This window comes from Manacus candei, unplaced genomic scaffold, assembly GCF_025592945.1.
Source record: "Manacus candei isolate 608988 ecotype Guabito, Panama unplaced genomic scaffold, ASM2559294v1 h1tg000015l, whole genome shotgun sequence".
NCBI classification, from domain to species: Eukaryota; Metazoa; Chordata; class Aves; order Passeriformes; family Pipridae; genus Manacus; species Manacus candei.
Window position 1 is genome coordinate 11,350,320 of NW_026138063.1, and position 26,950 is coordinate 11,377,269.

The following is a 26,950-nucleotide window of genomic DNA, read 5'->3' on the forward strand; positions in this document are numbered from 1 at the left end:
GAGGTGTTGAGGCCGTGTGTGGGTTTCAGCCCTGCCAGGGTCCCCTCTCCCTCCCTGCAGAGCACCTGTGGGTCGGTCGCTCAGCACTCGCGGTGGGAGGTTTGGCGTTTTCTGCGAGCGCTCGCAGTCCGTGCTCGGCAGTCCGGCACGGGTCTGCTTGACGACAGGTCCTCAAATAAAACCAGGGAGCGCTGTCATTAGGCTGGGCGGGCAGGCGGCCGCGCTCTGATCTGGATGTTTGGTTTCCTCTCTTCCCCCCCTCCCCACCTCTTTAAAAAGGTGTTTTGTTTCTCCTTGCTTACCCTGCTCTTTGGGAGCAGCTGCCTTTTGTTCTCGCCGTGCATCCCGCTCGCTCGGCGAACCCTCGCACGGGGGTGTTTTGGGGTGGATCGGGGTGATCCAGCTCCGCTCCGGGCGGACCTCGCACCGCCGGCACGCTCCGGATGTCTCCGCTTGGGACACTAGGACAGGACGGGGGGATTTTGTCTGCTTGTTCAGAGTAAAATCACAATGGGGCCGTTGCGATCTGCCCGTCTGCGCGCTCTGCTCTCGCACAGATTGAGTCTCAGCTAAGTGCTCTTACTTTTGAAAAGTTTGCTGTGGGCACAGTATCCAGCTGTTTTTTACTGAACAGTACCTAAAAACTTTTCCCCTATATTAATTCAAAATCGTGAGTCCCTTTGGACGAATTGCATTTTTTACTTTTTTTTAACATTTCCTTGGCGTGAGTTAGAAGCAACTGCAAAGGAGGGGAAAAAACGTAGCTGGAGTGATGCCCTGTGAACACAGGACCTGTTGGCTGTAAGCATGTATGAGAGCACACAGGTGATGGAGAATGTAGCTGGATTATGGTGCATGAAACCAGTGATTGATTCTCAGCTCCTTGGGATTTTTATCCCAAACCTGCACACTGCAGCAGCCAGGTACTTGGCTGCGTTACTGCACCGCCGGTGTCGAGCATTGCATCTCAATCCCTTCCCTAACGTTTTGGGCTTTGGTAGCAGCAAAGCCTGCACCTGAAAAAAGCAATCCTGGAGACTTCTCAGAAAATAAATAAATAGGGGAAGTTTCTCAGAGGGGCTCCTTTGGAGCAGCTTCATGGCTATTTTTTGAGTTCCCAAACTTGTAGAAAAGTGACAGGGGAAAGTTATTGTTTCCTTTCTTTTCCTTGTCTGTCTTTATCTTTTTTTTCTTTTTCTCTTTTTTTTTGTCCATTTCCCCCCCTTCCCTTCCCTTTGCTTTTTAGAGATTGGTGATAAGGAATTCTAACTACTTAATGAGCTGGGAGAGGCCTCTCTCCATTGGAGTGGAGGACTCCAGGTGGCACTTTGACAGATTGGACAGGTAAGGCAGGAGAGCCCCACCTCCTCCTCCTTGCCTATGGTTAGGTATATAAGGGAAACTTCAATTATGCAGAGAGGCACACTCTGAGTCCTGTTATCTTCCAAGTAGCATCACATATTTTTAGGGTCTTCTAGGGGGTGGGAGGTGTTTGTCAAAATCCTGGAGCCAGAAGAAAGAACAGCAGCATTGATCAATTTGACTGCTAACATGTTGTACCTGGAAAACAATGCCCAGTCCCAGTATAGCGAGGTAAGGATTCTAGGTTTGAGCTATGATATCGCTAATTATTTTTATTTTTAGTGAATGTGTGCAATTTCTTCACCCCTGAAGTTAGGTGTAGAATATACACTTGTTATTTGAAACTTTTGCATTTTACAATGGGAAGAGTTTGGGCTAAATATTTGAATGAGAGTGAACTTCAAGTCTTTATATTTGGGACAGCAAATTTGTTTTGGGAACCTTGATCAGCCAAACATAATTTTCTTTTGTTGGGGAAGCAAGGCAAGGCAGTCGTTTATGGTGGGCAATGCACACAGGTTGCATTCCTGTAGCAGTCTGAACACTATCTATGTTGACTGCATTATAACTCTTTTACGAGTCTTTTATTGCCAAAATTGCTGCTTGTGGTTAAAAGTGGATGATATCTAGGAAATAACAAAAATGTGTTATAAATCCCTTCTTAGATTACTTTTTAAGTAAAATAATATGCAGAGAAAGGTTTTGTGCTGCAAATGCTGCGTTAGCGTCCACACCAGTAACTCTTTTACTCAGTGCTGTTAATACCTTGCCTTGTAACTTGCAGCAGCAAGGTATTTTCTACGGGGTGTTTGTATAAGCATATTATATGCGGGTGAACGTGTGTAGAGTGGATGCATTTTGCTTTCTACAGCCCTTTCCACCTCATGGGTGTGAGTGGAACGCAAACTTCAGATGCAGCTTTGGTTTAATTTTTTTAAATTATTTATTTAATGGCTTTTAACCAGCTGGGTCGATGCTTTGTAAAGGTGGCAGTGGGGAGAATTGCCACACGCTGTGCAAATCTTTCAGGAAGTTACCAGGGGTTGAGGGAGATCTAACGACAATATTGGTTTACATTCCAGCGGAGACAGCAGCTGTGTTGACACTTGCCAGAATGGCAAAGCAGCCACAGCTCCTCTGTGTGTGCGCGAGTGTGCGCCCGCGTATTCCTGGTGAAAAGGCTTCAAGTGCAGGGCATGGGGTACGAGCCCCGAAGCAGACAGGAGCTCAGCCTCTTGGAAGAGGAAACAAAATAGAAATTGAAAGGCCAAGAGCATGGTTAGGAGATGCGATAGCTAGCGAGGAAAGCGTGTTAAAAGTACACAGTTGGGGCTTGCACGCCTGGGGTGGCGGGTTTGCGACTCGGGGAGAGCAGGGGGTAAACTGAAACCAGCGTGCTCTCCCTGTCCCCCTCCGCAGGGAGTGCGAGTGGGTGCTGCTGCTGCCGCCGTACAGGAGACCCAAACGGGCGACTCTTTTTTTTTTTTTCTCTCTTCCTAGGTTAATTATAAACTCTTAAATGTGGAGAGAGCACTTCTTGGAGTGTTTGCTTGGTGTTATTTGTCTGCTGCTATCTGATCAACTTTCGCTGAATAGCAGCGGTGGGACTGTGGAGTCCCTATGGTTGACTTGCTGGGCTCATCTGTCAGAAGCGATGCGCTCAGGAGCGTTCTCGCTCCGCTTAAATGCCACTCATCACTGTTGCTGTCAGGGGAAGTTTTTAAAAGGCTTTAGCTCTGGATTTTTTTTTTTTTCTTTTTTTCCTCCCACCCTCGCTTTTCCCTCCTTGTGTTTGAGCAAGGTGCACCGACTTTGTTCATCCAGCGAAGCGTTGTACGCTGGGGAGGGAAAACTCGATTAGCATTGACTTGGCTTCATTTCTGAAGAAGAGCAGCCTTGCTAATGACTCGTCTCAAAAGAGAGGGAGACTTGTTAATGCTCAATTAAAAAATATATTGGTGATGATGAACCTCGCCCATCCTAAGCTTGCAAACAAGAAGTAGGCTTTGGCATGGTTTCCTTAAAAAAGTAAAAATAAAAAGCTCTCACTGTGCAAATAGAAGCAGCACTTTGTTGTCATTGGTGCTTGCTGTAGTTCAGATTTTAGAGCTGTTGCTGGGTTGGTCACAAGGCAGCCATACCACCTCATGAAAAACTTAGTGTAGACTATATTTTGAGTTTAAAAGCAGACAAAAACTTATCTAATTTTTTTCTTTTTTCCCCTACTAAAACTAAGTTTTAAAATGGAGAGCAGGGAGTCTCTTCTCACCCAAAGCCCCCTTTTTTGGGGTGCTCTACCCAACCCGCCCCAGGTTGCTCGCTGCTTGCTTGCAGATGCTGAGCTGTGCCCTCCTCACCCGCGGGCTGTGCGGTGCATTCCACCCTGCAGCCTGGGAACCGGCCCTTGCACAAGCCCCAGGTCGGGCTGCGTGGTCAGGGTGGTGAGCTCACACCATCGCCCACAGCCCTTCGGCGCCTGTGCCCGCAAGCGTGGTGCTGAATGCCACAGTGAGATGAGGTATTCCTTCCAAATGGGTAAAATCTCCCTGAGAAAAGCTGAGAGAGGGAACAAGGGTGCTGAAGTGAATCACAGCCCTGAGAGGCTGGAGGTGGAACCTGCCTCAACCACTTTTCCAGCTTAATCTAACTCAGCATTTGATCTGGGTCAGCTATAAGAACGATGAAGCTCTTTGCTGGCAGAGCACTGGACTCGATGACCCTGGAGATCTCTTCTTGTGTGTTTAGACACTAGGGTGTTTACAATAGGGTGATGAGGTGCTGATGAACAGGAACCCTTTGAATCTCCTTGTGTCTTCCTGCCTCATCTCCACATCTGGAATTTTGTGTTGTATTCAAACGTTTGTGGGGAAGCATGCACAGAATTGGGTGTGAAGGAGAGTATCTGCAAGTTTGTCCGGTCTTGTCCAGGTTTCCTGGGTGCTGGGAGGGGAGGATGAGAACAAGAGAAGATTCCCTTTAGGAATTCTGGATTCTTCTGCAGTTTGACTGAGATGATGACGCAGAGTTTGGAGTGTTTGCTAAAATCAAATTAAATCACTGCCAAAAGAATAAACACATCTTGTTCAAACACTGATAAGAAATATGTGCCATGACTTTTGATTATATCCGTCATCCTTCCCGAAGATCTTCCTGCTCTTTGTGGGAGACAAATTAAAGAATCTCTTTCCGTTAAGATTTTTATCGTAGTTTTGGGAGAGGAGGGAGGAAACTACTTTTATACTAAGAGAACTTGTGCACTGCTTTATTGGCTTTTTGGCAGCATTCCTTCACACTGGAAATTAAGAAAAACTAAATATAGATGGCTGCAAATAAGTTTGAGGGTTAGGATGGTCTGTTCAGAAGGGTGCATTTTTGGTTTTGTTCTTCCTTTCCATCTTAGCTTTTAAAATACAAATTCAGATGCCTGTGTTTGGGCTGTAGTGCCCTGGATGTGAGTCCTTTCTTTTAGCAGAAGCAGGCATGTGGGACTCCATGGTAGCCTGGGCGGATGTCCTGAGGGAGCTGGACCTCCTCAGTGAGAAAAATGTTTCTTGCACCTGTCATGGGATATTGGTTTAGCAAACATTAGCTTAAGGTTAAGGAATCTGGGGATTGAGATGTAGGGGGTTTTTTTGAGCATCAGCTTCATTGGTGCGCAGTAGAAGTATGACTGGAGCTTATCCTTGCTGTCAGCCTGGATTTGGCTCAGAACTACCAGAGGATGAAGCTATGGCTTTCCTTGGCTGTTTTTGCCACATGGCGCTAGTCACCCCAACTGCATTTGGCTCGTCCTCTACCACTGCCCCTTCTCTGTGGCCCTCAGCCAGACCTGGGTAAAGGAAGCAATCTCTGAGGGATGTTGCCTGGTCACTGCCCAGGAGAGCAAACCACCTGCTCCCTTCCTGCAGTCTGGAGCTACCAGAAAGAAAGGCTTATCTGTGCAGTACCTCTGTACCCCACATCTCAGTGAAAGCACTTGGATAGATGCTATATAAAACCTAATGTGTTTCTCAAGGAAGAAGGTCTTGGCTAAACCCGACCTTCTCTCTTGGTCCTTCCCCCTCCTATTTGTGATGATGTCTCTGAGTTCTGCTGGCTCTGAGCAGGCAGACAGCTCTTGGTTCCTGTGAGAGAAAACCTCTCCCTGAGCTGTGCAGGATTCAGGTACAAGTGCCGTGACTTCCAGTGGCCTCTCATTATTTAAATATTATCAATACCCCACGTGTTTGGGCGCAGTCTTTCATTAGGAGCAAGGAATAGGGAGATGTATTGGAGATTGTGTTCCCTGATGGTGTCCAGCTGGAATTCCAGCTATGCTTCTTTTGTGTTCATCCTTTGGTTTTGCTGTAATTGCACTTACGGGATTCAAGTTTTTGTCATGTGATGACATCTGTGCAGGCTTGTGAGGCATGTGTCTTATCCTTGGGCTGCAAAGGTCTTCTGCAAGGATGCACAGGCCCTGTATAACCAGGTTCCTTTTCATTTGAGAGGTTTTAAAACTTCATTCCCGTTGCAAAGGTTTGACCTGAGGTAGAAAAGGCTAAGGTCAGATATGCATGTATCTTTTGTTTGGAGAGACTAAGTGGATGCTAATGCCGTGTTTGCCAATGAAGAAGGTGAAGTAGTCTAGAGAGACGGGTAATAGGAAGCCAAGACCTGACCTGCCTCTTCCCATGTGCTCCCATCTCCCTCTCAGCTGGAACAAGGGGATCACACTGGGGGAGAAGCACAGGGAAGGGTAAGAGTTGGGTATGTTTCCAATAAAGGTCCAACCCCTCATTGGAGCTGGTTTGTCATGCAATAGATGGCTTTTTGTTCTATCACAGGGTACCAAAAATTTTTTGTGATAGTAGAGGTAATGTGACCTCCATATTGAGCAGTGAATTGAGGATTTTACCTGGAGAAATCCTCTCATTGCTTTTAAGGTGGAGGGATGGGACCTCAGCAGTCTAAGGCTGTGGGTGTTGCCCAGAAGTAAGTGATTGTAACCTGCATGTGGGTGGAAAGAATGAAATGTGTGCTTTATTACACAAAAATGAAACCTGATGACATTCGACCATCTGCACAGATTTAACTGCGTATGACATGCAGTACCTATGCAGAAATCAGGATAGTTTGGCTGTGTGTCAAGTGTTGGTGCTGCTCAGTAACAGTCATGCTTTGGGGTTTGCACAGTTGTGCAATTACGCTAGACATCAGATTGGAAATTGCATCTCCATTTTACAATTTTCCATGCTCAAAAGAAGCATTAGTAAGCAGTATGAAATTAGGAGCAGCTGATCTCAGTTACTTGCTTCATTTGGCAAGAAACTAATACTAGGTATTTTCTAGAATGAAAAGTTTTTCAGTGTGAGAGATGAAAAAGAGTTGCCATTGCAGCGCAGTCAGGACGTTTTACATCTTGAACTGGTTGCAACTGATGATCCAAATTGTTTTCTGTAAGTTGGCCTTGGTTGAGACAGGATGAAAGTATCCATATATATCTCCCCGTATTTTGTTCATGATTTTTACTTGGGGAATAGAACTGTTGTTTTGACTGATTATTTTTATTAGTCTGATGGTTTGACTCTTTGACAATGTCGCCAACGCTAAATTTCTGATTTCTTCCAACATGAGCCGAGTTATGTCATTGCCTACCTTCTCAGGAGCTATTTTTCTTTTCTTTTTCCATGTCTTTTTTAATAATGAACTAATGGGCTAAAGTGGAGTGAAATTTTGTCTTCTCTACCCCCCCCCCCCCGGGCACAGAGAAACAACAGAAAGGAACTTTTTCTGCCTTGTGTGTTTCAGCCCATCTGGTGGCAGCGTTTTGACTTGTGTTTGTCCAGTTATGCTTAGTGGAAGGGTTTATTCCCAGTTGTGGCTCTCTTTACCGTGAGACAGAAGCATCACTAGTTCTATGAAGAAGACATGGCTTCTGCAACAGGAAAGCTGTGGATGTGGGCTGTGAGAGGGTGTAAACCATTTGCTTTGCACTTTCTTTCCTCTGGAAGACGGTTATAACTAGTGGAGAAACTACTTATTTCATTATCGTGAAGGGCTGAATAAAAGTGGGTGTTGCCTGGCTCAAGGCAAATTTTAAATTCTATTTACAAAATGTTCCCACTGAAAAAAAAAATCTGGAAACGCTTCAGAAAGGAGCTCTTGCACCGATGGATTTGAGCTAGACATTGTTAAACCCTGTTATTTTTCTGGCACTGCCTCCAACGCGTCTTGAGAATGTGCAGAGTAGGCAATAAAATGAATGCAACTCTTTTAAAGCAAGGTTGCATAAATCATCAGAAAGGAAAGGAGCTTCTCATACACTAACAGCAACACTCACTCCATCCTCTCCAGCAGGGAAGTGAGCTCAAGCTCTTTGTGCCACTTGGCCTGGATTAGTGTTAAGTCACTTTTGGTATCAAGTGGAATTAAGAAGAAAACAATTTCTCTCCAAGGGTGTTAAGGTTCAACTTTTTTTCCCCTGGATGCGTTTTCTAGATTCTTTGTATCTCAGTGCCACGATCGCCTTGCAGTCCCTTGTCAACTGTCCAAGGCCCTGATCTTTAGAGTGTTACGTGAGCCCAGCCATGGTTAGGCATGTGGGTGGGTCTCTCCAGGTGAATAAATTTGCTGTTCTTCAAAAACTTCCTGTTTTGTTTTGATTTCTTTACTTATAGTAGTAAATGATTTCTGAGGAAAATACTCCAGTCTTTAGTCTCCCAAACAGAACTTCCCATCAGAGCTTTGCTGTGCTGGGAGGAGAACCTGTAACTTTCACATGGATTAAAGAGCTGCTTCCCAGTAGGAGCAGACCGTGGCATAAAGCCTTGGCAGAGCAGCCCAGAACAAGACTTTGCAAGTGATGATTTAGCTGTGAGCTGCTGAGAAGAAAGGCTCACCCCTACATTTCTCTGCACTATTTCTTATAAACACACTGGCTCCTAGGGGCGCATCCCAGGTCTCTTCTGAAGAAGAGCCTATCAGAGGCTTTCCAGGGTTAGCTTAGCTGCTTTGCAGCTACCTTGAGCAAGGAGCAAATAGAGCAGGATGACATTTAAGGTGATTGAGCTTTTACTTCTGTAAGGCTTCTAATATAAGGAGCAAACTCAGTGAGAAATTACTTTTCAGGAAGTTGTAGATAAGACACATGAAAGCTTCAGTTCCTTGGCCTTGGCAAAGTAAACTTGTATCCTCTTTGGGAACTTTAATCTAAACTTGATTGTATTTAACATTACTGACCATTGTTATCAGCAAAATGTGGGAGATGGGGGGTTTGGTGGTTTCTTTTTTGTTGTTGTTCCTTTTGAATTTTATTTTTTGATTTGTACTAGGTTTGAGCGATTGTGGAGTTGATCCAAGAACGCGCAATGATATCTCGTATTTCTGCAAATCCCCTGTCACTGCTGTTTCACCTGGAGTCTTAGTGGTACAGCTAAAGGAGTAGTGTTTTAGCCAGGATGTGTGTGAGAGTATCTAGAATAGATGGCTCGAGGTGTGATATATTTCTGGGCTTGTGCTCAGTTGTCCGCTCTGTTTGGAAGTGGACCCAAGTGGCAAGGCTGAGCATGTTTGAAAATTAATGCATTGATTGGAGCCCAGCAGCCTCTTGGGATCGATTCCAGAGTTTGGATCCGGATTAAACTTCCCCCCAAGGACTTTGGGAAGTGGTATACAAGGGGACCTGGTGAAATTTGAGATGAGTCCAACTTCCTCAAGATGGCAAGAAGATGAGTGTTTTTACCAAGGGCAAGAGAGTGGGAGGAAACGCCCAGTTTAGGGAGGGAAGGGGAAATATTTTATGGTGGGGTAGTGTCTGGGAATGAAAGAGATGGATTGTGTCTCGGCAGATATGAATCTTTCAGTTTTAATCCACATCTAGGAAGTAAATACAAAGAATCTTGCTGACTTCTGGGAATGGGGAGAGGGAGGAGGTGCAGTGCTGGGCTTTTCAGCTGTGCTGCTGAGGCAGAAATCCCTGTGCTGCAGAGCTGCAGTCCAGCTGCATAAGGGGATGATGCACAGAGCTGGAGCACAGTGCCTCAGGAGCGGAGGTGAACAGAACAATAGGAATAGGTGGATGCCAAAAAAAGTGTTGAGTCAGCAAGTGGATCTCTGCTGTATGGGAAATGGCTTCAAAGTGTTTAATCATTTTGCTTAGTTGTTTTGGATGTTTTAGGTAATGTCATGATGTCTTTGGGTGTCACAAAAGTCTCTTTTTGGGGTGTGATTGCTCAAAGAACATAATAAAATTCTGACTGGTTGCTCTGTAAAACTTGGATTCTGCAGGTTTGTCTTGGAGACTCAGTAACCTCTGCAAGCCTCTACTGTGATTTCTCACTGCTGCAGTTTTACTGTGCATTTCATCCATGTCCTAGGAATCGGTTACATCAGGAGCACTAGTGGTGACTGTAAGGAAATAGACGAGTAAATTTCCCTCCACCCTCTTTTAGCAGCAGAAAAGTGTGCAAGAAGTTCTTAAAAAGGAAACTAGAACATACATTGGCTAGGTGTGATCTAATACTTCGCAAACAGGAAACTACTACTTGAATAGTAGGGTGGGAAAGCTGTTGAGAGGAGCCTTGGTCAGTCTGCTGTGTTGTGTGTCTGAAAGGAACCGTGAATGTTCAAGTTGGAGGGGTAGGGAGTTTAATGTGGTATTGAATGGAAATGAGTAGGTATGTTGCTACTCCAAAAATCTGGAAGAACCCCTTTCTGTCTCTTGGCCACTGAAATCACATGAATCAGGGTAACTGGGGGAGGGGAATAATGAGAAATTCCTTGCAGTTAGCTTAGCTAACTTGCTTATTGCAAGAAACAACCAATAAAATTATGGCAGGTCTGTTTTAGCAGAGCATGTTTCCGTCTTTCTGTTAATGTGAGTGATTCCATAATGAACAATGAACCTGTCAGCTTCTCACTTTGCATAGGGAAAGGTCTGTCCAGCTGAGTACCTCAGATGTTAATCTCTGAAGCTGTGCCTTGTATAAGTGACCATAGCACCATGTGTCCTGGTGTTTGCTGAAATCAGTAGTATTGGACAGGAGGGAAGTACTGAAAACTGGGTTTAGTTGTGCTGTTAGGACGTTAGGTCCCATACCAGAGAGCCTATTGGAAATCCTGTGTGTGCAGAATATGTGGCAAAGTGATTTAAATGTTGAAAATATTGGATATTAAATATTAAAATTAAAAATATTTCATTTATATTTAAATAAAAATGTAAAAATAAATATTAAATATTCCTCAATATTTAAATTGGGGAAAATATTCTTGAAGTTTGTAAAGCTGATGCAGTAAAGTTGCTGTGGAAGAAGCCCTGCCTTTGCATGCATGTTGTGTCTGTATACTCTCACACACACCCCCTCTCAAAGAGCAACTTTTGGGTTTGTTGTATGCACAGCCTGGCATCTTTGGAAAACACCATATAAAACTCCTGCTCACCTCTGAGTGGGTTGCAGCAGCGATATGAAGTTGTTTCTGACATATACCACAGAGGCTGGGTGTTTAGGGGAGTCTCCTGCCTGTGTGTGTGTGCGCTGCTGTACTGAACCCCAGCAGATCCCTTGGGTGCGGGCAATGCCAGCTTGGTGCGGGTCAGGAGCTGCTTTAATATAAAAAGTAGTGTTGGAAGGCAAAGCCTCGCCTTCTTTTGTTCTCTGCAATTGGGATATAATCAGAATTTGGCATCCAGTCCTCTTGACTCCCTGACTCAATCTTGAAAGCTTTTCAGTCTGCTATTTGGTGTCCCAGGCTTCTGAGAGTATCATCCAGAAGTTTTCTTGCCTGATTTGGACAGTTGAAATGGCCAAATACAATAGAAAATCCAGTAGATCTTCATTTTAGTCTATAAGGACTGATGGTGCCGTGTAACCCTTTTCCTTTGCTTGCTCTAACATGTTTTAATTTGCCCTTTGCCCTCCTATAACTCTTCTTATGAATTCTTATATTCTGTAGTTGCACCACGCTTCAAAGAGTGGGCGTGGGGGGTTTATGTGTGTGGCTTCTTCTTTTCTTTTTTTTTTTTTCTTTTTGGTATGTGTTTAACTGCTTGGCTTATTTAAATTGCAGATGATCTTAGTTTCTTGTTCTGACTAAAATGCTACCTAGCTGGAGTATTTTAGCTTGGTGTCTGAAAGATGATGCATTCTGATTTTATTGAGCATAGTGATGAATTTGGGAGCTAACTTCAACTCCTGGTGTTATTCTGACCCTGGTTATTCATTGTCCTTGTGCCCTTTGGCCATACTTTGGTGGTTACCGTGTCTGCAGCCTTTCACTGTGGATGACACACAGATATCCTGTCCAGCCTAACACTGCCCTCTCAACACAATAAAATGCTGCATGTCTGAGATGACTGATAACATCAATGGTTACCGTCCAGTAAAGAGTTCAAGAAACAAGGCAGCTTTAATCAACTACTGGAGTTTTCCTCTCCAGCCCCTGCTTCTCCTCCCCACTTCCCCATTTGTATTTTAATTGGTTCCTCTTATGTTTAAAGTTTTATTTTTTTAATCCAACTTTTCAACATTGTTGTACAAACTCAGAACACAGGATTTCTGGGCACCTGGCCGAGCTTTGTCCCTACAGTTGTTCTCAGCCACTGAAATCAGGCAAAAAAAGCCTTGCTGAGATCTTGCAGTCTTTTTCTAGTTTTTCTGATGCTGGTCTTTGTCTTCATTATGTTTGCATCTCTTGGGAGCATGGTGGGGTGCTTTTGCAGTTCGTCTGTAGTTTATGGTTCTTCAGATCTTTGTTGGCATTGTGTTCTCCAGCTGGTCATAGGAGAATGTAGGAAACTCTTGGCCTCTCTTTCACTTTTTTAGGAAGCTGAGTTGTTTGGGTTATCAATTTCCTTTAAGATCATGGAGTTCTAATGTCTCATGATTTCATGCATTTCGTAGAGATGATATAATATGATTTCCTTGGTTTTCTTTCCTCTTCTCTTTCTTGTTTATATGTTTTCATATTAAATTGCTGAGCACAAGCTCAGGATCAAGAAATGACTGTGTTGCAGGGGGGGTGGATCTTGGACTTTTCCTGTTCTAAACTGTCTGAATTTTCAAAATAACTAAGCATAGCCTAGATACTCTAATGAAAGTGGTTTATGTTCGTGAAAGAGGGGTTTTTTATGTTTTAGGAAGACCTTATGGTCTAAATACCGTAAAATGATCCGACTTTCAGAAACCAAGTTGTTTTCTATGCAAGTAGAACTTTTTTTGAAAGCCTAATTCAGAATCTGTTGGTTGTTTTTTTTTTTAAGAGCCAGAAATGCTGCTCTAGGGAAATCAGTGATATTATTTTCATATACATTGGAAAATATTTAGAAGTATGTACACAATGTAGGATGTCCAGCCTTAATATTTGTGTAAAGTGGGACGCACTGTCATTCTGATAATCCTTGAATTAGACAAGGTCTTTTACTTGAACCTGTGGCAGGTGGTAGAAGTCAGGAATTACAGGCATTCCTGCTTTGGGCCGAGCTTGTTTTAAAAGGCACCCTGCTTCTGGCTGAAAAACACTTCTTACTGAGTTAAATGAATTAACCAAGGGGCAAAACTCAGAGTTTAGCTAAAAAGGAATACAATTACGGCTGGGGGAACAAGATGACTCCAAAGCTTACAGCCCTTATGGGTGGACAGAAACTTACCCTTGCATTGCTTTTCATTAATTTGTCTCATTCTCAAACTCCACGTATGCAGGTAGGTATTTGTAGGCTTAAACTTGAACATGAAGTTTAGCTGAGTTCAGCAGAACTGTGTCTTAGTGAGACACATGGTCTACAGCCTTACTGGGTATGACTCCTAAAACTGTGCTGCTTTTGTAAACCTGAAGGGTGTAGATGTGGCATGACGTGCATACTGGAATGGCTCATCCCAGTGAAAAGCACTCAGGCTTTCCTTCCTCCTCCCAGTATACAAGCCATAGTGTTTGCAAATTACTGATGTACACTGAACTCTCCTGTTTGATGTATGTAGTGTGTTGTCCGTAGGGCCATAGGGCTGTTTGGTGACTGCTGGGAGAGAAAGGGTGCTCTTTAAGTGGGCAGAGCAGTGAAGTTTTTAAGCTTGTGTATCTGAACTTTAAACACAGTAGTGTGATTTCAGTTGGTCACTTAATGTTGAGGGCTTTTTGGTGGGGAGAGGGTAGTTGTTTGGGTTGGTTTGGTTTTGTTTTTTTTCTCCTCCCCAGGTGGTTGAAATGAAGGACTGTTTTCCTTAGGCTTTCCTTATGTGTTGGTGTGGTGTTGGAAGCTGTCCAGGCAACTGCTGGGGTTATCTTACTACTTAATGTGAAATACCTGTGCAGGAAAATTGTGTGTCGCTCATGGAGTTTTGGTTTTTATTCCTCTTGGAAGAAGTATGTTTTTTTCTTTATTAGTCTTGAATTTAGTTTCTTAAAATTACTGTGGTTGTACATATTGCACAGCTCTGTAAATCTAAAATAGATTCCCTTCTAAATAATACAGGAGTATGCAGAAATATTTGTTCTCCCTGCTTAAGGATGGGACTGAGCTGAGGAGGTGCTGTTTGGTTATGCTGCAGCAGGTCTCATAGCCATGATGGGAGTGACTGACTCCAGGGCTTTCCATGCACTCCATAACACTGGGAACCTGTTACACCACTAGGATGGGAAATAGCCTTCTCTCTTCCTGGAAATGTAGTGTCCCAACAGTAGGATTATTCAAATCAGATTTTGTTCTGTTATAGTGCCTGGGAACCTATCTTGGTAACTTGATATCTTCGATTCAACCAAAGTTATCTGCTCCCTCACTCTTCACATTCAGTATATGGTGCACATTATCATTTTATCTGAGGGTTTCCGAGTCCTTAGTGTATTCAGATGAACAGTAGCTCTGGGGAAAAACCTCTTCAAAATAGACCCACAGGATTTGTGTTCATTTTAGAAGTGGAGCTGGAGGGAGTGCTGCCAAGCTGGTGTTGAAATGACTGTACACATCTTCCCCTCGTGGCTTGTAGGGGACCAGAGCAGCATCCAAACTGAGTTTGTTCCTCATAAAGAAATATTTTAGTCCCTCTCTCTCTCTTTTCTTTTCTTTTCTTCTTTTTTTTTTTTTTTTTTTTTTTTTTTTTTTTTAAATGAGAAAACAGGGTAGCAAGGAAAACGAAATCACAGCTTTCATTGTGATGAGTGAGCTGTCTTGGCTTCAGCCCTGATCTTAGCTGAGGGCCATGGGTGGAGCCCTTTATTTCTTGGCACTGCTCTATAGTGGCACAAGCAGAGCACCTACATTGGGTATTGTATCAGCTGCCTTCTGAGCAACTGAGAGTCAGCAGTACCTTGGTTAATAATTGTGATAGAAGCACTTCTGTTTAGCTTTCTGTTTAGCTTATGTGACTTATTTCCACCTACTAAAATCCTTTACCAGGAAGGTTTGAAAACCTAGGTGGATTTCTCTTTCTGGGTATATTTGAGGTGTGTGTCATCTGATTTGGATAGGCATCAAGCACTGTGGAAAACATTTATTCTGCTGCTTTTAAGATAGCTGCTCTCCAACAGGATTCTGATTATTTCCCTGGTCCAGCACTGAAATGTTGCTGTAAGTTGCTTCCTACTAAGTCCTGCAATTGTTAGCCCTAGTGTGTCACTGTGGTGCGGTTAAGGACAAATCACCAAATTTGCAAAGTGCTGTGCAAGTCTTTTTGTTGCTAATAACCGTGATAGTTTATTAGTTTCATCATCTCATATCTTTCTTGAGCTGCACAGATCCAGTGGTGAAAATTTAAAATGCAATTGTTAGGTGTGCACGATACAGATGCTTGTTCTTTTGGTGTTGGGGAGAAGGGTTTTGGTAGGGGTGGAGGCATCCAGGTGTTCTACACCTGAAGATGAGAACTTTTCCTTTATTTTCTCAAGCGAAGGAGATTTCAGAACTCTCTCTGAAATGTTGGTAACTGGGTAGTTAATAGCTGGTGCTGTATATTTTAGGGGATTTTTGCTGTGGAAGTCCCCTTGAGAACTTTTCTTAACTTGCATTAGTTGCTTCCCTCATGCCTTCATACGGAGGTCTCTTTGCACATCTGTCTCATAACCTTATTAATTAACACAATGGGCTTAAAGCGGGCTGTGGCCAGAGAACTGGAGGTGGATTCTTGCTGCAAGGCAGTATGAGAAGAGCCCCAGTTTGGGTGGGTTGGGGCATCTTCCCTCGCACACACCAGCTCTGCCGTGTGATGGAGCATTTGCATTGCCCTCTGGTGGCAAGTGCCCCGGAGCTGCTGGGGTCAGAGGAGAGGCTCTGCTTTACCTTGACCACCGTGTTCCCTGGGGAGACCCAGCCTCCCAGCAGCAGAACTGTGCTTAAACAGCTCTGCAGTTGTCAGTCTGGGTTTTCATTCAGCAGCCTCTCCAGTGCAATCGCATTTCTCCTAATCTAGAAGCATGAGTTAGCACAAAAACCTAAAAGTGAAGCTGATGGGATATAGGAAGCGAAACTGATAGTTCAAGATACATTATTGAAATGATGTTCAGAAGTGCGTGGTCTATTTGCAGTTAAACTTGCCTGAAGGTTTTTGTAATGCTTTAGTGATATTAATAGTTTCAGAAACTTGAATGGAGGGAACAAAATAGTGAAAAAGGCACTGAAAATTAGATAATCTGTTCTTTCATCTTTGCGTGCAATTCTCTTCTTTCCAGCAAATAGCTTTCTCTTTCTATCAGGATTTGGTGGTGAGGCTACATTCTACAGTTGTTTAAAACAACCTCACAGCAAAACATGAGCTCGTGTTAAATTCTGGGCTACAAACTTGCCATGAATTAATTTCTGGATTAAATACTGTTGTGTTTCTTTCTGTAAATGGTGAAAGGAAGCTATGTGTGTGCAAACACACGCTCTGCAGACCCCTCTTGGGGGGGCAATACCTTTCAGACTGAATTTGCAGCCTCTCTTTGTTCTTGCCATCCCCAGCATTGCTGGGGCCAAGGGGCCTCCTTGTGTTGGTGGGTGAATTCCTGCGTGTGCCTTTCCCGGGCCTTTTGCCCCTCTAATTGTCCTGTTGTCAGAAGGCGTGTGCCTCCCAAAGTCTTATCTGATTCCTCCAAAACCTTGCAAGCAGTTCAGATGTTGACCCCTTGAGCACAAACAACTCTCCCACCTGCCTTGGGGCATAGCTGCGAGACGGGGTTTAGTGCTGTGTGTGTGCAGACCAGCGGCTGGCTTTGTCACCGGGATGGAGCACCTGCCTGGGGAGGGGAACAAGGGGCTAGAGAAGGTGAAAGGCTGGTAGGACACGAAGCAAGAGAAGGGGAGTCCAACAGCTGCTTGTGTCAGCGTGAGGATAAGTGCAAGGAGATTAATAGTTATTTAAGGAGCAAATGGGGACACGGCATTTGACTGTGGCATGTCAGTGTATAAATGCAGTGGAATGGCTGCTCTGCTGATAACATTTAGACAGATGGTCTCTGGACTGAAAGGAATGAAAGGGATCTTTGATTCTCCTAAGGATATCTTACATTTTAATAGAGCACTTATTTTATTATTTTTGTTTAATTGATGTCCAGGCAGCACCTTCAGCATTTCCAGACTGTGCTGTCTTGTTAATGCTGACTGCCTGTTTGGTCATCTTTCTCCATCAGCTTAAGTTGCCTGGATTAGAGGGAATAGTTTTTAAGTGAAAGCTGAAACACTATTGTTTTGCTGTCTGTATGTCTGAGCTGGTTTAGGAGACTGTTTTCATCACAGCTGTCTTTTCATCATTTGCTGGTTAGGGAGTGTGTCTGATGGTAATCTCCATGAGAAATGAAACAACTGAGTGATGCTTCTACCTTTTTGAGAAGTCTTCAGGTCTTACTAAGGTATTCTGGGGTAGGAGGGCAGAGAGGGTTGTTTTTTGATTAAATGCAGAATTACTGAGCAGGTAAAAAACTGTTCCTGGTACAGTACATCAGCATTTTGGCTCTTTCTGTACAGAACTAGCCTCAAGGGGAAACATGTACCAAAAGTCCGTTAAATAGGTCTTGGTTGACTGAATAGCCTGCAGGAGATGAGACATAACTGTCATCTGCGTTGCCAAAGCTGCAATCTCCTTTTGGAGAAGGAGAACAAGTCTGGATCACTCATTCCCTTGTCAGCTCTCTAGCATGCAATGAGTCCAATCGCAGATACTAGCTTTCCTATCTGACAGGGGTGCTGTGCATCTGTAACATCCACACTGACACAGAGGGAGAAACTGAGGCAGGGAGGGCAAATGAGTAACCTGAGGCAACACGGAGAGTCACTGGTTCACCCAGGATTAGGACTCAATGTGTAATTGCTTTTATTACTCTGCTGCCTACAGGCCTCAGACAAAGCAGAGGCCCATTAAGTGCAGTGCTTTTACATGGTGAGGAGCAATCCCTGCCCTGCAGACCTTGCTGCCTGCAGTAGGCTGAGGGTGGAGGGGGAGGTGAGGTGCCTTGCCCAAGGACACAGTGTGTTGCTGACAGAGCAAGGGAGGGAGCCAGCCCTCCCTTCTCTCTGCAGCCCATCCCAGCTTCCAAAATGAAGTCCCCTGTGCTGTTCCCCACCGGGCCTTCCCCTTCACAGCCCAGCTCTTAGTCGCAAGCTGATCCATCTCTGGAAGGTCCCAAGTACCTCACTGAAGATCCCAGACCATCAGCCTCACCTTCAGTGTTTAATGAAAACCCCAGAAAATACCAGCCTCTTCCAGTGAAACAGAAACCTAAAGAAGAGCTGCAATAGGAGGTTTAAATTTCTGTAATTCCTCCCCTTCTGGAAGAACAACTGAGAGTGTAGAGTCTTTGGGCACAGGGAGGACCCTTCATCCCTGCACAGGGACCACCCTGTTTTCCTCTGTGGCTGAAATGACTGGTAAATCTGGATGTTAAATGGCTTGTCTAAAGTCCTAGGAGAGCTCAGCATATAGCTTGTGCCATTCCCCTTCAGGTCCTCAGAGGAGTGGTGTGCTGCTCAAAGCTTCAGTAGGGCTGCTGGGATTCCTAGTATTGGGAAAGCTTTTCGTTATGGGCCTTGTGGTTGGTGCTGATTCAGTGAACCTTTGCTTTTTGGCTGATAAGAAGTTGTCTGGAAAAGGAGCAACTGTTGGAAAGATAGGGAAGTTATGAGCAGACTGGCTGAAATACTCGAAAATAGGTGAGCTTGATGGTTCTGGGTGGGATTGAAGCTATAAGATGTTGAGGGACATGAGCTGCTTGGACCCTTGGACAAGCGGAGGAGCCCGAGTCCCTTCTGCTGTGTCAGCAGCAAACAGAACCAGGTGCCTTTATTGGTGTGTGTTCCTGGTTGAACCCAGAGCTGTTGGGAATGGGTACCACAAACCTTTCGGATGCTGCTTGCCCTAAGCTGGGTGCAGTTAGTACCCTTTGGACACAACGAGGATGAGACTGTGTACCTGACTGAACCCCATGTACCGCTTGCCTGGTGCCCTGTCACTGTGGCCAGTGCCATGTCCTCTGGAGGATTAAAAATGCGTGGTAGTTGTGTAACTTTCTCCGTGATACTTTTCCAGCTTCCAACTGTTTGTAGTTCAGAATTTTAGAATTCTGTAGTGTAGATACACTTGTATTGATGGATTTTTCTCTAGCAGAACTTGTCTCCTGCTTTTTTGAATATCGGTAGTCTTTTAGTATTGCGACATTTTGTGGCAAAAAATTCCATGTTTATTTGTGGACTTTGTGAAGAATCACTCTCTGTGTGTTTAAATCAAAGTTTTGCTCCAGATGTTTGCATGTTTCCCAACTCCTCTACTAAATGAATGTGAAAATTTTGCATTTGCTTTTTTCCACGTCGCCTAGGAATTTATCCCCGTCTGTCATACTGAGTTCTGCCTTTCTCCTCATTGTCACTGTGTGTAGCGGAATCAGATCCACAGGAAGAGGAACAGTCTTTATGTAGAACACGAGACTGTTGGAGACGATATAGCCTTGTACAAGTTAGAGCCAGTTGCTCTGTAATGAAGCTGCTGATTTTTATCAGGTTATAGCAGTACGTCCGAAAAGGTCTGTCTGGGTGTTGCTAGACATAGCAAGCCTGTCTCCTTGTGATGGCTTGCTGCCGTGCAAATCACCTTCTGGTTGTGTGCAGGCTCTTTTCCCAGCTCTGCTGTTGATCCACTGTGTGACTGTGAGCAGCTTTACTTCTTTCTGTTTCAGTCACCGATGTAAAGAGGGGGATATCCCTTGCAAGTCTTTGTCCTAGTGTGACACATGTACAGTGGTGCTGAGATTATGCTATGTACCCTGTCTTGTGAAGGCAATGCCTTGCCTAGCCAGCCTGTCCTAATGCTGCTTCTCTAACACTCCTGTGCATCTCTTCCCCTCCAGCCGCAGTACACGAACCTGGGGCTCCTGAACAGCATGGACCAGCAGATCCAGAATGGCTCTTCCTCCACCAGCCCTTACAACACGGAGCACGCGCAGAACAGCGTCACGGCCCCCTCGCCTTATGCCCAGCCCAGCTCGACTTTTGACGCTCTCTCGCCCTCCCCAGCCATCCCTTCCAACACAGACTACCCAGGACCTCACAGCTTTGATGTATCATTTCAACAGTCCAGCACAGCAAAGTCAGCAACATGGACGGTAAGGACACAGCAGCACTTTGCTCCTCACTGGCTTCAGTCCCCATGCCCTTAGTGACACTATTCATATGATACATATCAAGGCTTATGCAAGAACAAAGTGACCCAAGTCCTCTACAGAGTATGATGTGTCACACAGAAGGGAGAGATTTATCTTGGTTGCTCTGGGAGGGTGTGGTGGGAATTTAACCCTCAATAATATCATTAAATCCCAGGTGAATAAAATGCCTTGCAAAAAACCTGGTTGCCTAAAGACCTTTTGGGTCTAGCAGGTATGCTGGAGTAAAACCTGGGATAGGAATTAGCATTGCTTCAATACTTCCCTTGGCTTTCTTCAGCATCCATGGGTTTGTGTGAGGTTTAGCATGTGGGGCCATGCCAGCAGGATGGAGGTGGTGCTCCTTGCTCAGACCCATGCAGTGTGAGGCTTTCTCTTTTTCTGTGTCTTCCTCTTGCAGCTGGTGTGGGAACCCCACTGCCACCAGCTTGGCTCAACCCTGTGTTGGGTTTCTTTTAAGAGGGAGGGGTTGTTTCATTGTGGGGTTTTTGTTGTTGGTTTGTTGTTTTGGTTTGTTTTATTCAACACTTTGCTCTTGCTGTCAGAATACTACCTTTCTTATAAAAAAAAATGTGGAAGCTTGAAACCTGAAGCCCAGCTCTTGATTTTTGGTGGTGCTGGCTTGATTGTTCAAGCTGTAGACACTTCGTAGCCCAGGACACAGCACTGCAGGAGCTGTAAGTCCAGCTGTTGTGATTTAGGGCTCTAAGAGCAGAGATGTTTACAGTGGAGAGTATCACTGCCTTCAAGATGTTCAATATTTGCCTTCATCTCCTGCAGGCACTTAGAGTAGGTGCAGCAAATAATGTCCTACCCCATGCTACCCAAAAAAAAGCAAGGACTTTATTTTATTTTATTTTTTTAAGCAAAAAGATCAACTTTTTACCAAAAGCTAAGAGCGTTAAAATAACATGTGCTTTTTTTTTTTTTTTCTATTTTCCTTTTTAATTGGAGGAACTACTTTGATCTCAGATTTAAATACAGTCTAGCTGCAAATGCAACTAAAAAAGAAACTCTCAGCCACTGCTGCCAGCAAAGCTGCAGAGCCCTTGCACACCACTTTGGAAAAAGATGCCACATAACAATAGATCACTAACTTTGCATCCTATATGTTTTAAAAGCCTTTTCTGGTAAAATTTGTCTAGAACTGATATTAAGAACTTAGTTCAGAAAATTGTGTTAAATTAGGTTAAAATGTGATAGGTCTAGTCACAACTGAATTTTTCATTTGTTTATGTATAAATGGTGAGGTATTTTTAAGGTTGAGGTTGAAATTGCATTTTTTACTCATCTGCATGAGGAGTGATGCCCTGCTGCATCCATGTTTCTCCTATGGCACTATAAACAATATTTATTTTCACTTCCCTTTAGGTGAGGAAACTGTGGGTCAGTTCTGTTTTGCATTTCTCAGGGCAAAGAAGTGCCGGCTTGGATTTTTGCAAGCTGCTCTGGAGAGGGTCCTTTGAAGGAGCTATGAAAAGACATTCTCTTTTGATACATATGGTACAAAGAATTATCTAATGCAGCTACAAGGAACCAGAGTGTTTGATGCTGCCCTTTCAACTACGAAAAGCAGTCTTTTGAAATGAGACTTGAACGTATGTAGTAGACTGTTCCAGCAGAGATGAAGGAGAGAGAGCTACTAGGAAGCTTAAAGTTAAGCAAGCACTTGAGATATTTCACCTTAGTGGTAGTGGATTTCTGGGATAGAAGTGAAGGCTGAGTTTTAGTGTGGATGTGGGTAGTGGTCAAAGATCAGAGTACATGCTGACTTTAAAAATAAATAAAATTAGTATTTGGTGACTACAGTCATCAAATGTGTGCAGCCTGAGGCAAGGCACATTTAGCCTCCCCTCCTTTACCTTTGCCTTGATGTGGATCACACTCCCAACAGATGAAGGTGTGTTTCCTATATATGTTGCAGTCTGTCTGGGTATAAATCTATGTATTTTACTAAAGGAATGGGCTCCTGAACAGCTCTCTGATCAGGAAGGAGTGAGTGTGGTCCAGATGTCCCTGCTCTGAGCCAAGTGACCCAGATTTAGCTGCTCGTGCAGGAGCTGGCACTGTGCTGTATGTTGGCAGTGAATTATGACAGTCCTGTGGTGGTGGCTGGGGACCTTCAATCAATATGCCTTTCACAGCAGAGCATCTTTCCATCTTCAGAGCTCTGCCCTTCTGCTAATTAATCCACCAACTCGTTTCACATGAGCTCTTGAGCAGTCGGTAATATGTGTTCGACAGCTTTATCAGTGGGGTGGGTGGGGAAGGACGTGAAGGCTCTCCTTCCCACTGTCGTCCTGAGAAGTGTGGAAACATGCATGAAATGTTGATGAAAGGAGGAGTGATTGCCCCATCCTCCCAGCAGGAGCAAGTTCTTGGAGTTGCTCATCCCACACCCCCCCCATGTGACTTCATACACTTTGATTAATGCCTGTCATCTTTTTTTTTAATGATGGATTAGGAACTTACCCAACTGGAAGAGTTTCTTCCACTGAAGTGACCTATTAAAAGTTTAATTACTTGATGGCCCCACCCTTACTAAGAGTCCAAAACTTGAAAGCCTCGTTTCTGAGTTGTTTTTTTTTTTTTTTTTACTCCCCTCTTGCAGTTCCCCAGGGTAACAGTATTGTAAGGAAATCCATTGTACCACACTTTCCCCTGTTTGGGAGTGGATGAGCCAGACTGACCCACCTTGCCCTGCTGGGAAGGCTCAGTGGTGACTGGCAGGGGATCTGCTGTCCTGTGGGACAGCTCACTTCACCTCACCAGGGCTCCTCCGAGCTTCTGGGCTGAGTCATGTCAGATCAGGTCATGGGGACAAAGGTTGTGGGCTTGGTAAGAGGAATGGGTTAGTTCTCCAAAAAGCAAGAGCTGCTTTCATGGAATGATTAGAGACCTGTGAAGATGCTTCAGATTTCTAAGCCACTTGGTGCATTTAGATCCCAATCTGTGTGCTTTGGATGCAATATCTGGAATCACGTGTGGATCCCAAGGTTACTTTTGTTGGAGGTGGGGGAAAGGAGAGAGGGTACTTGCTTAGTACCTAAATGCCATGTGTCTTAAAATATCCCTGGTCTGGAATAACTTTTTCTCCTAAAACTTTTTTGTTTTGTTTTTTCCCCTCCAAATTCTGCGAACTCTTTCTGTGGGTGAGGTTTATTGTCCCTAGACAGTGGACACTCGTTACAAAATCAGCAGTATTTGTACAGTGTAGGCTGGAAGGGAGATGAGTGTAACAGCTTCTCTGCTCAGGTTTGTGATGGGTTCCTAATTAAAGGGAAAAAAAAAATAGACCAAAATTACAAAGAGAAGCACTTGCTGATGCTAGGTGAGAAGGTGATTCTGTACATATGAGCAGTTCACTTTGAAAATATTACAAATTTTCTCTCTGAACCCCTTCATGACCTTAAGTAGGAATTCCAGTAAAACGTGCTGTCTAATCATGTTAGCTCTTCATTTGTATGCAATGTTGATCTAATTAATGATGACAAATTGAGATTGGATTGCAGAGGACTTTATAAGCATCCTTGATTATTTTTTTTAATTAATGACCTCAGAATGCAAGTAAGAATATAAGCAAGTTGATCAGTCTTTTCAGAAGGAAAATCTTTAACAATTGAAACTCTACTGAAGTGTTTAAAAACAAAAACCTTTATAGTCTAAATTGGACAAAGTTTCTCTTGTGCATACTCATACAATAAAACCTTTTTGAAAACCATGCTGCAAAGGAAAAAGCAGTTATTGTTTGTAATGCTGAGATGAAGAGTAGGTTGTTGAGATTGAGTGAGAAGCCCTCTGAACTGGGTTAAGTAAAAACTTAAGCAGAATAGTATGTCATTTTTTGTGGGAGAATTCCCATATGCCCATACATTGCAGTGTCTCCTGTTTCTGCAGCAGAAGAAAGCAAGGCGTTTCAAAAGTTTGCCACCTCACATTTTTTTGTTTGTGGAAGTCGTGTGCAGACCTTCCCCACCCACTCTGAGCACAAATAAATAAATAAACAACCGCACTCCCTTTTCCCTCTAAAAAAAATATTTGGCAATCACCTGTCACTAGCAGAACCTGCTACACAGGGAAAAACATGATTGCAGTAGGAAAGTAAAAATTAAAATTGTATGTCAGGGTAAGTAAAAGTTAACATTACTGCCAAATGCAAGCTATCAAAAAATGAATCTGATCCGCCCATCCCCAAAAGCAAGATACCACCTTATAAGTCATGAGACTCTTTTTAAAAGACAAACAGGTTCTTCTTACTCTTCCCCAGGTTTCTGAGCCTTTAGGGTGCATCTACTAAATATTTTAAAACTTTTCTTGGTAGTCACGAGAAGGCAGAAATTGCTTTAAGTTTTTAAATGAAAACTGAAATTTATTTGCAAATTTTTGATTCGGCTGAAGAAAGACACCCAACCCTGCAAGACTTGCATAATTCAGGTGTTGGCAATACCTGAGTTTAGCAGTTTATTCTCATGGCCTGCAGTAGGTTGGAGCTGAGCTGGGTTGGTCCTTGCAGGGTTTATTATGAAACGTGGAGCTCTCCAAAGCTGCAATCCGTGTTCCAGGCAGGCTCACTGGTTTTCCTGTTCTCTGTAAACTCAGCTGTACCTACAACCATCAGAATATGCTCAGATTCCAGACTCTTCTTTGCTAGCAAAGCTGGATAATAATCTCTGCTGCATGCATGAAAGCAAGTAAATGGATTGTGCCAATTGGGCTTGGTGGATTTGGAAAAGCTGCATTTTAAGGAAGCTGAAAGGAATGCACTTAAATTAGTCCACACGAGCAATAACAGGTTTCTGTGGTTGAGAGGACAGATTCCTTGGCTGGTCTATCTCAGTATTTTTATTTCAGGTTGGTTCATTCCATTTTTATTTTAAATACATTCTGTGTCCTTATCCACCTAGTAAAATTGGGAAATTTTTTGCCAGTCTCTATAAAATGAATTAGAGGACTGTGCACAAGCACAGTGAAGCGGTGAAGGGGCAATTAGATGTGTACATTGCCTTGACTCAGCAGTTCCTAATTATGTGTTGAGTGTTCTCTTAAATAATCTGTTCAAATAGTGCATCATTTCAGTAACACTGGTAATGTCCAATATGTCCTGACTACTGATAATCTCTCAGTATCTCACCATGAAGACTTTTTCTAAAGGCTGGTGACTCTCCTGATGAACATACAGGTGGGGCTGTGCCAAGTGTTCCTGTGAAATCTTAGCCTTGTGATTCCTTAGTGGTGTGTTGGTCAGTGCAATTTGAGCTTTTCAGTTTCACACTTTAACATTGCATTTAAAGCTGTCAGGAGAAAGGGAGTGGAAGTGGCCTTGTTATATAGGCTTTTGGATTTTCTTGTCCTCAGAGGCTCTTAGTCAGCAAAAATATAGGATTTGGCTGTTTGTACAGGGCAGGTGAGAAGGGTCTTTGTAAAAACCTCATTTGTGCAGTGGGTTTACAGACCTCCATGATCCTCAAATTGGTCACCTGCTGGCCACTCTGATAAGAAATGTAGGCTTTCTCTTCAGCCCAGCTGGTTGTCCAGCAAAGTTAATTTCACTGGTGATAAACCCCCCTTGTTACAGCAGGAGTGAGGAAGGGAAAAGATGCTGTAACCCAAAGGGAGAGAAGCAATCTTCAAGGAGAAGGCAGTGGAGGAGGAGATGGGGTTGCAGCCTTTAGACACAGGCACTGATGCAATGGTGTGAGCTGAGGGCTTGGCTCCTCACCCATCCTGGTGAATCAAGAGCAGGAGCGCTGCTGTATTTGGGCATTTGTCTCCAGTGAGAAGTGGTTCAGATTTGGCTTCCTTTAGCTCTCAGCAGCTGTGCCTGTCTGAAGGGGCTGTTTCCAGCGTGTGTGGGCTCTTGGCACAGGGCAGGTGGGGAGGCAGGGCAGATCTCAATTGCCACCGTCACTCTTGTGCAGGAAGAGGTGGTGATCCTGTTTTCCTCCTTGAAGAGCTTCTGAGGTGTGTTTCCCTCAGTGTGACATTACAGGGCCTTACAGCAAGGCTGTTGAGGCATACGTAACTTGTCCTAGGTCATCTACCTGGAAAGAGAGGAGCCGGGCTTGTTGTCTTTGAAGGAGGTGTCTTTCTCACGGCAGGGAGGTGTTTTCAAGCTCACAAAGCTGAGAAGAACCAGTTCAGCTGTGAGAACCAACCAGGAGGGGCCTGCTGGCTTCTGTTTGGGTTTTTATGCTTGAGTGAAATGAGATCTGAGTGCATTAGGTTTCCTTTAGAATGTAATTGTACTTTTTCCCCATAATATCTTTGTCATGTATATTTTGGTGTTATTACTAGTTATCTTCTTCTGTTATTCCTTACAAGCAGCTGTACAGATCTGTGTAGTAGTTTCTGGAAAATGTCTTGTGATGTGAGCTGTCTTGCTTTTCTTCTTTTTCGTTTTTGTGGCCCTGGTTGTTTTGTAAGTCCTACCAAGGCAGTATTGCCTCCCTGTATGAACTGCAGTTTTGCAATATGCTCTCTAATACACCAGTGCCCTCTGTGATGACAGAGCTGCACTGTGGTGCAAGACTGCTCTGTGAGGGACAGTCTGTACCCCACACATCTGATGATGCCCAGGAAGGATGAGAAGGGAAGTTATTTAATTACTCTATGAATTGGTATCGAGCAGCACTGGGAACTGAAAATTTGGGTTTCCTACTTTGAGTATGTTCTCTCAAACAGCATAGTCGGTGTGGGGCACCCAGCATGCCTGACCTGCTGAGAGAAAGGAGGCATCAGATGTCACGAATGTCCTTTTCTCTCAGCTAGGATTTAGCCTCTTAGTTGCAATGTTTGTGGCTGATTCTCTCCCACTGTAACAGGAGATGAGTTAGAGCTCATTACAAGTGTCCCTGGATCTGAAAGCGAAAAACCATGAGACATTAGAACATAGGAGAATGGAGAAACGATGAGGAGGGGTTGTGTCCCCCACAGGGGCAGAAAATCCCTCTGCTGATTTGTACAAGCGGTTTCTAGGTGTATTGGTATCACAATTTTT

The 26,950-nt window shown here is 44.0% G+C and overlaps 1 protein-coding gene across 5 annotated transcripts in view; it reads left to right on the plus strand.

Moving 5' to 3' along the window:
• TP63 (tumor protein p63) overlaps positions 1–26,950 on the plus strand; it is a 107,796-nt gene that overhangs the window by 38,856 nt on the left and 41,990 nt on the right. For 3 of the 5 annotated variants that reach the window (XM_051782158.1, XM_051782157.1, XM_051782162.1), the window contains exon 6: positions 19,642–19,896. In XM_051782158.1, coding sequence (XP_051638118.1) covers positions 19,642–19,896 — 255 coding nt within the window. Of the gene's footprint in view, positions 1–1,417; positions 1,594–19,641; positions 19,897–26,950 lie in introns of those variants that run through there. The other 2 variants (XM_051782159.1, XM_051782161.1) reach the window with 2 other exon arrangements.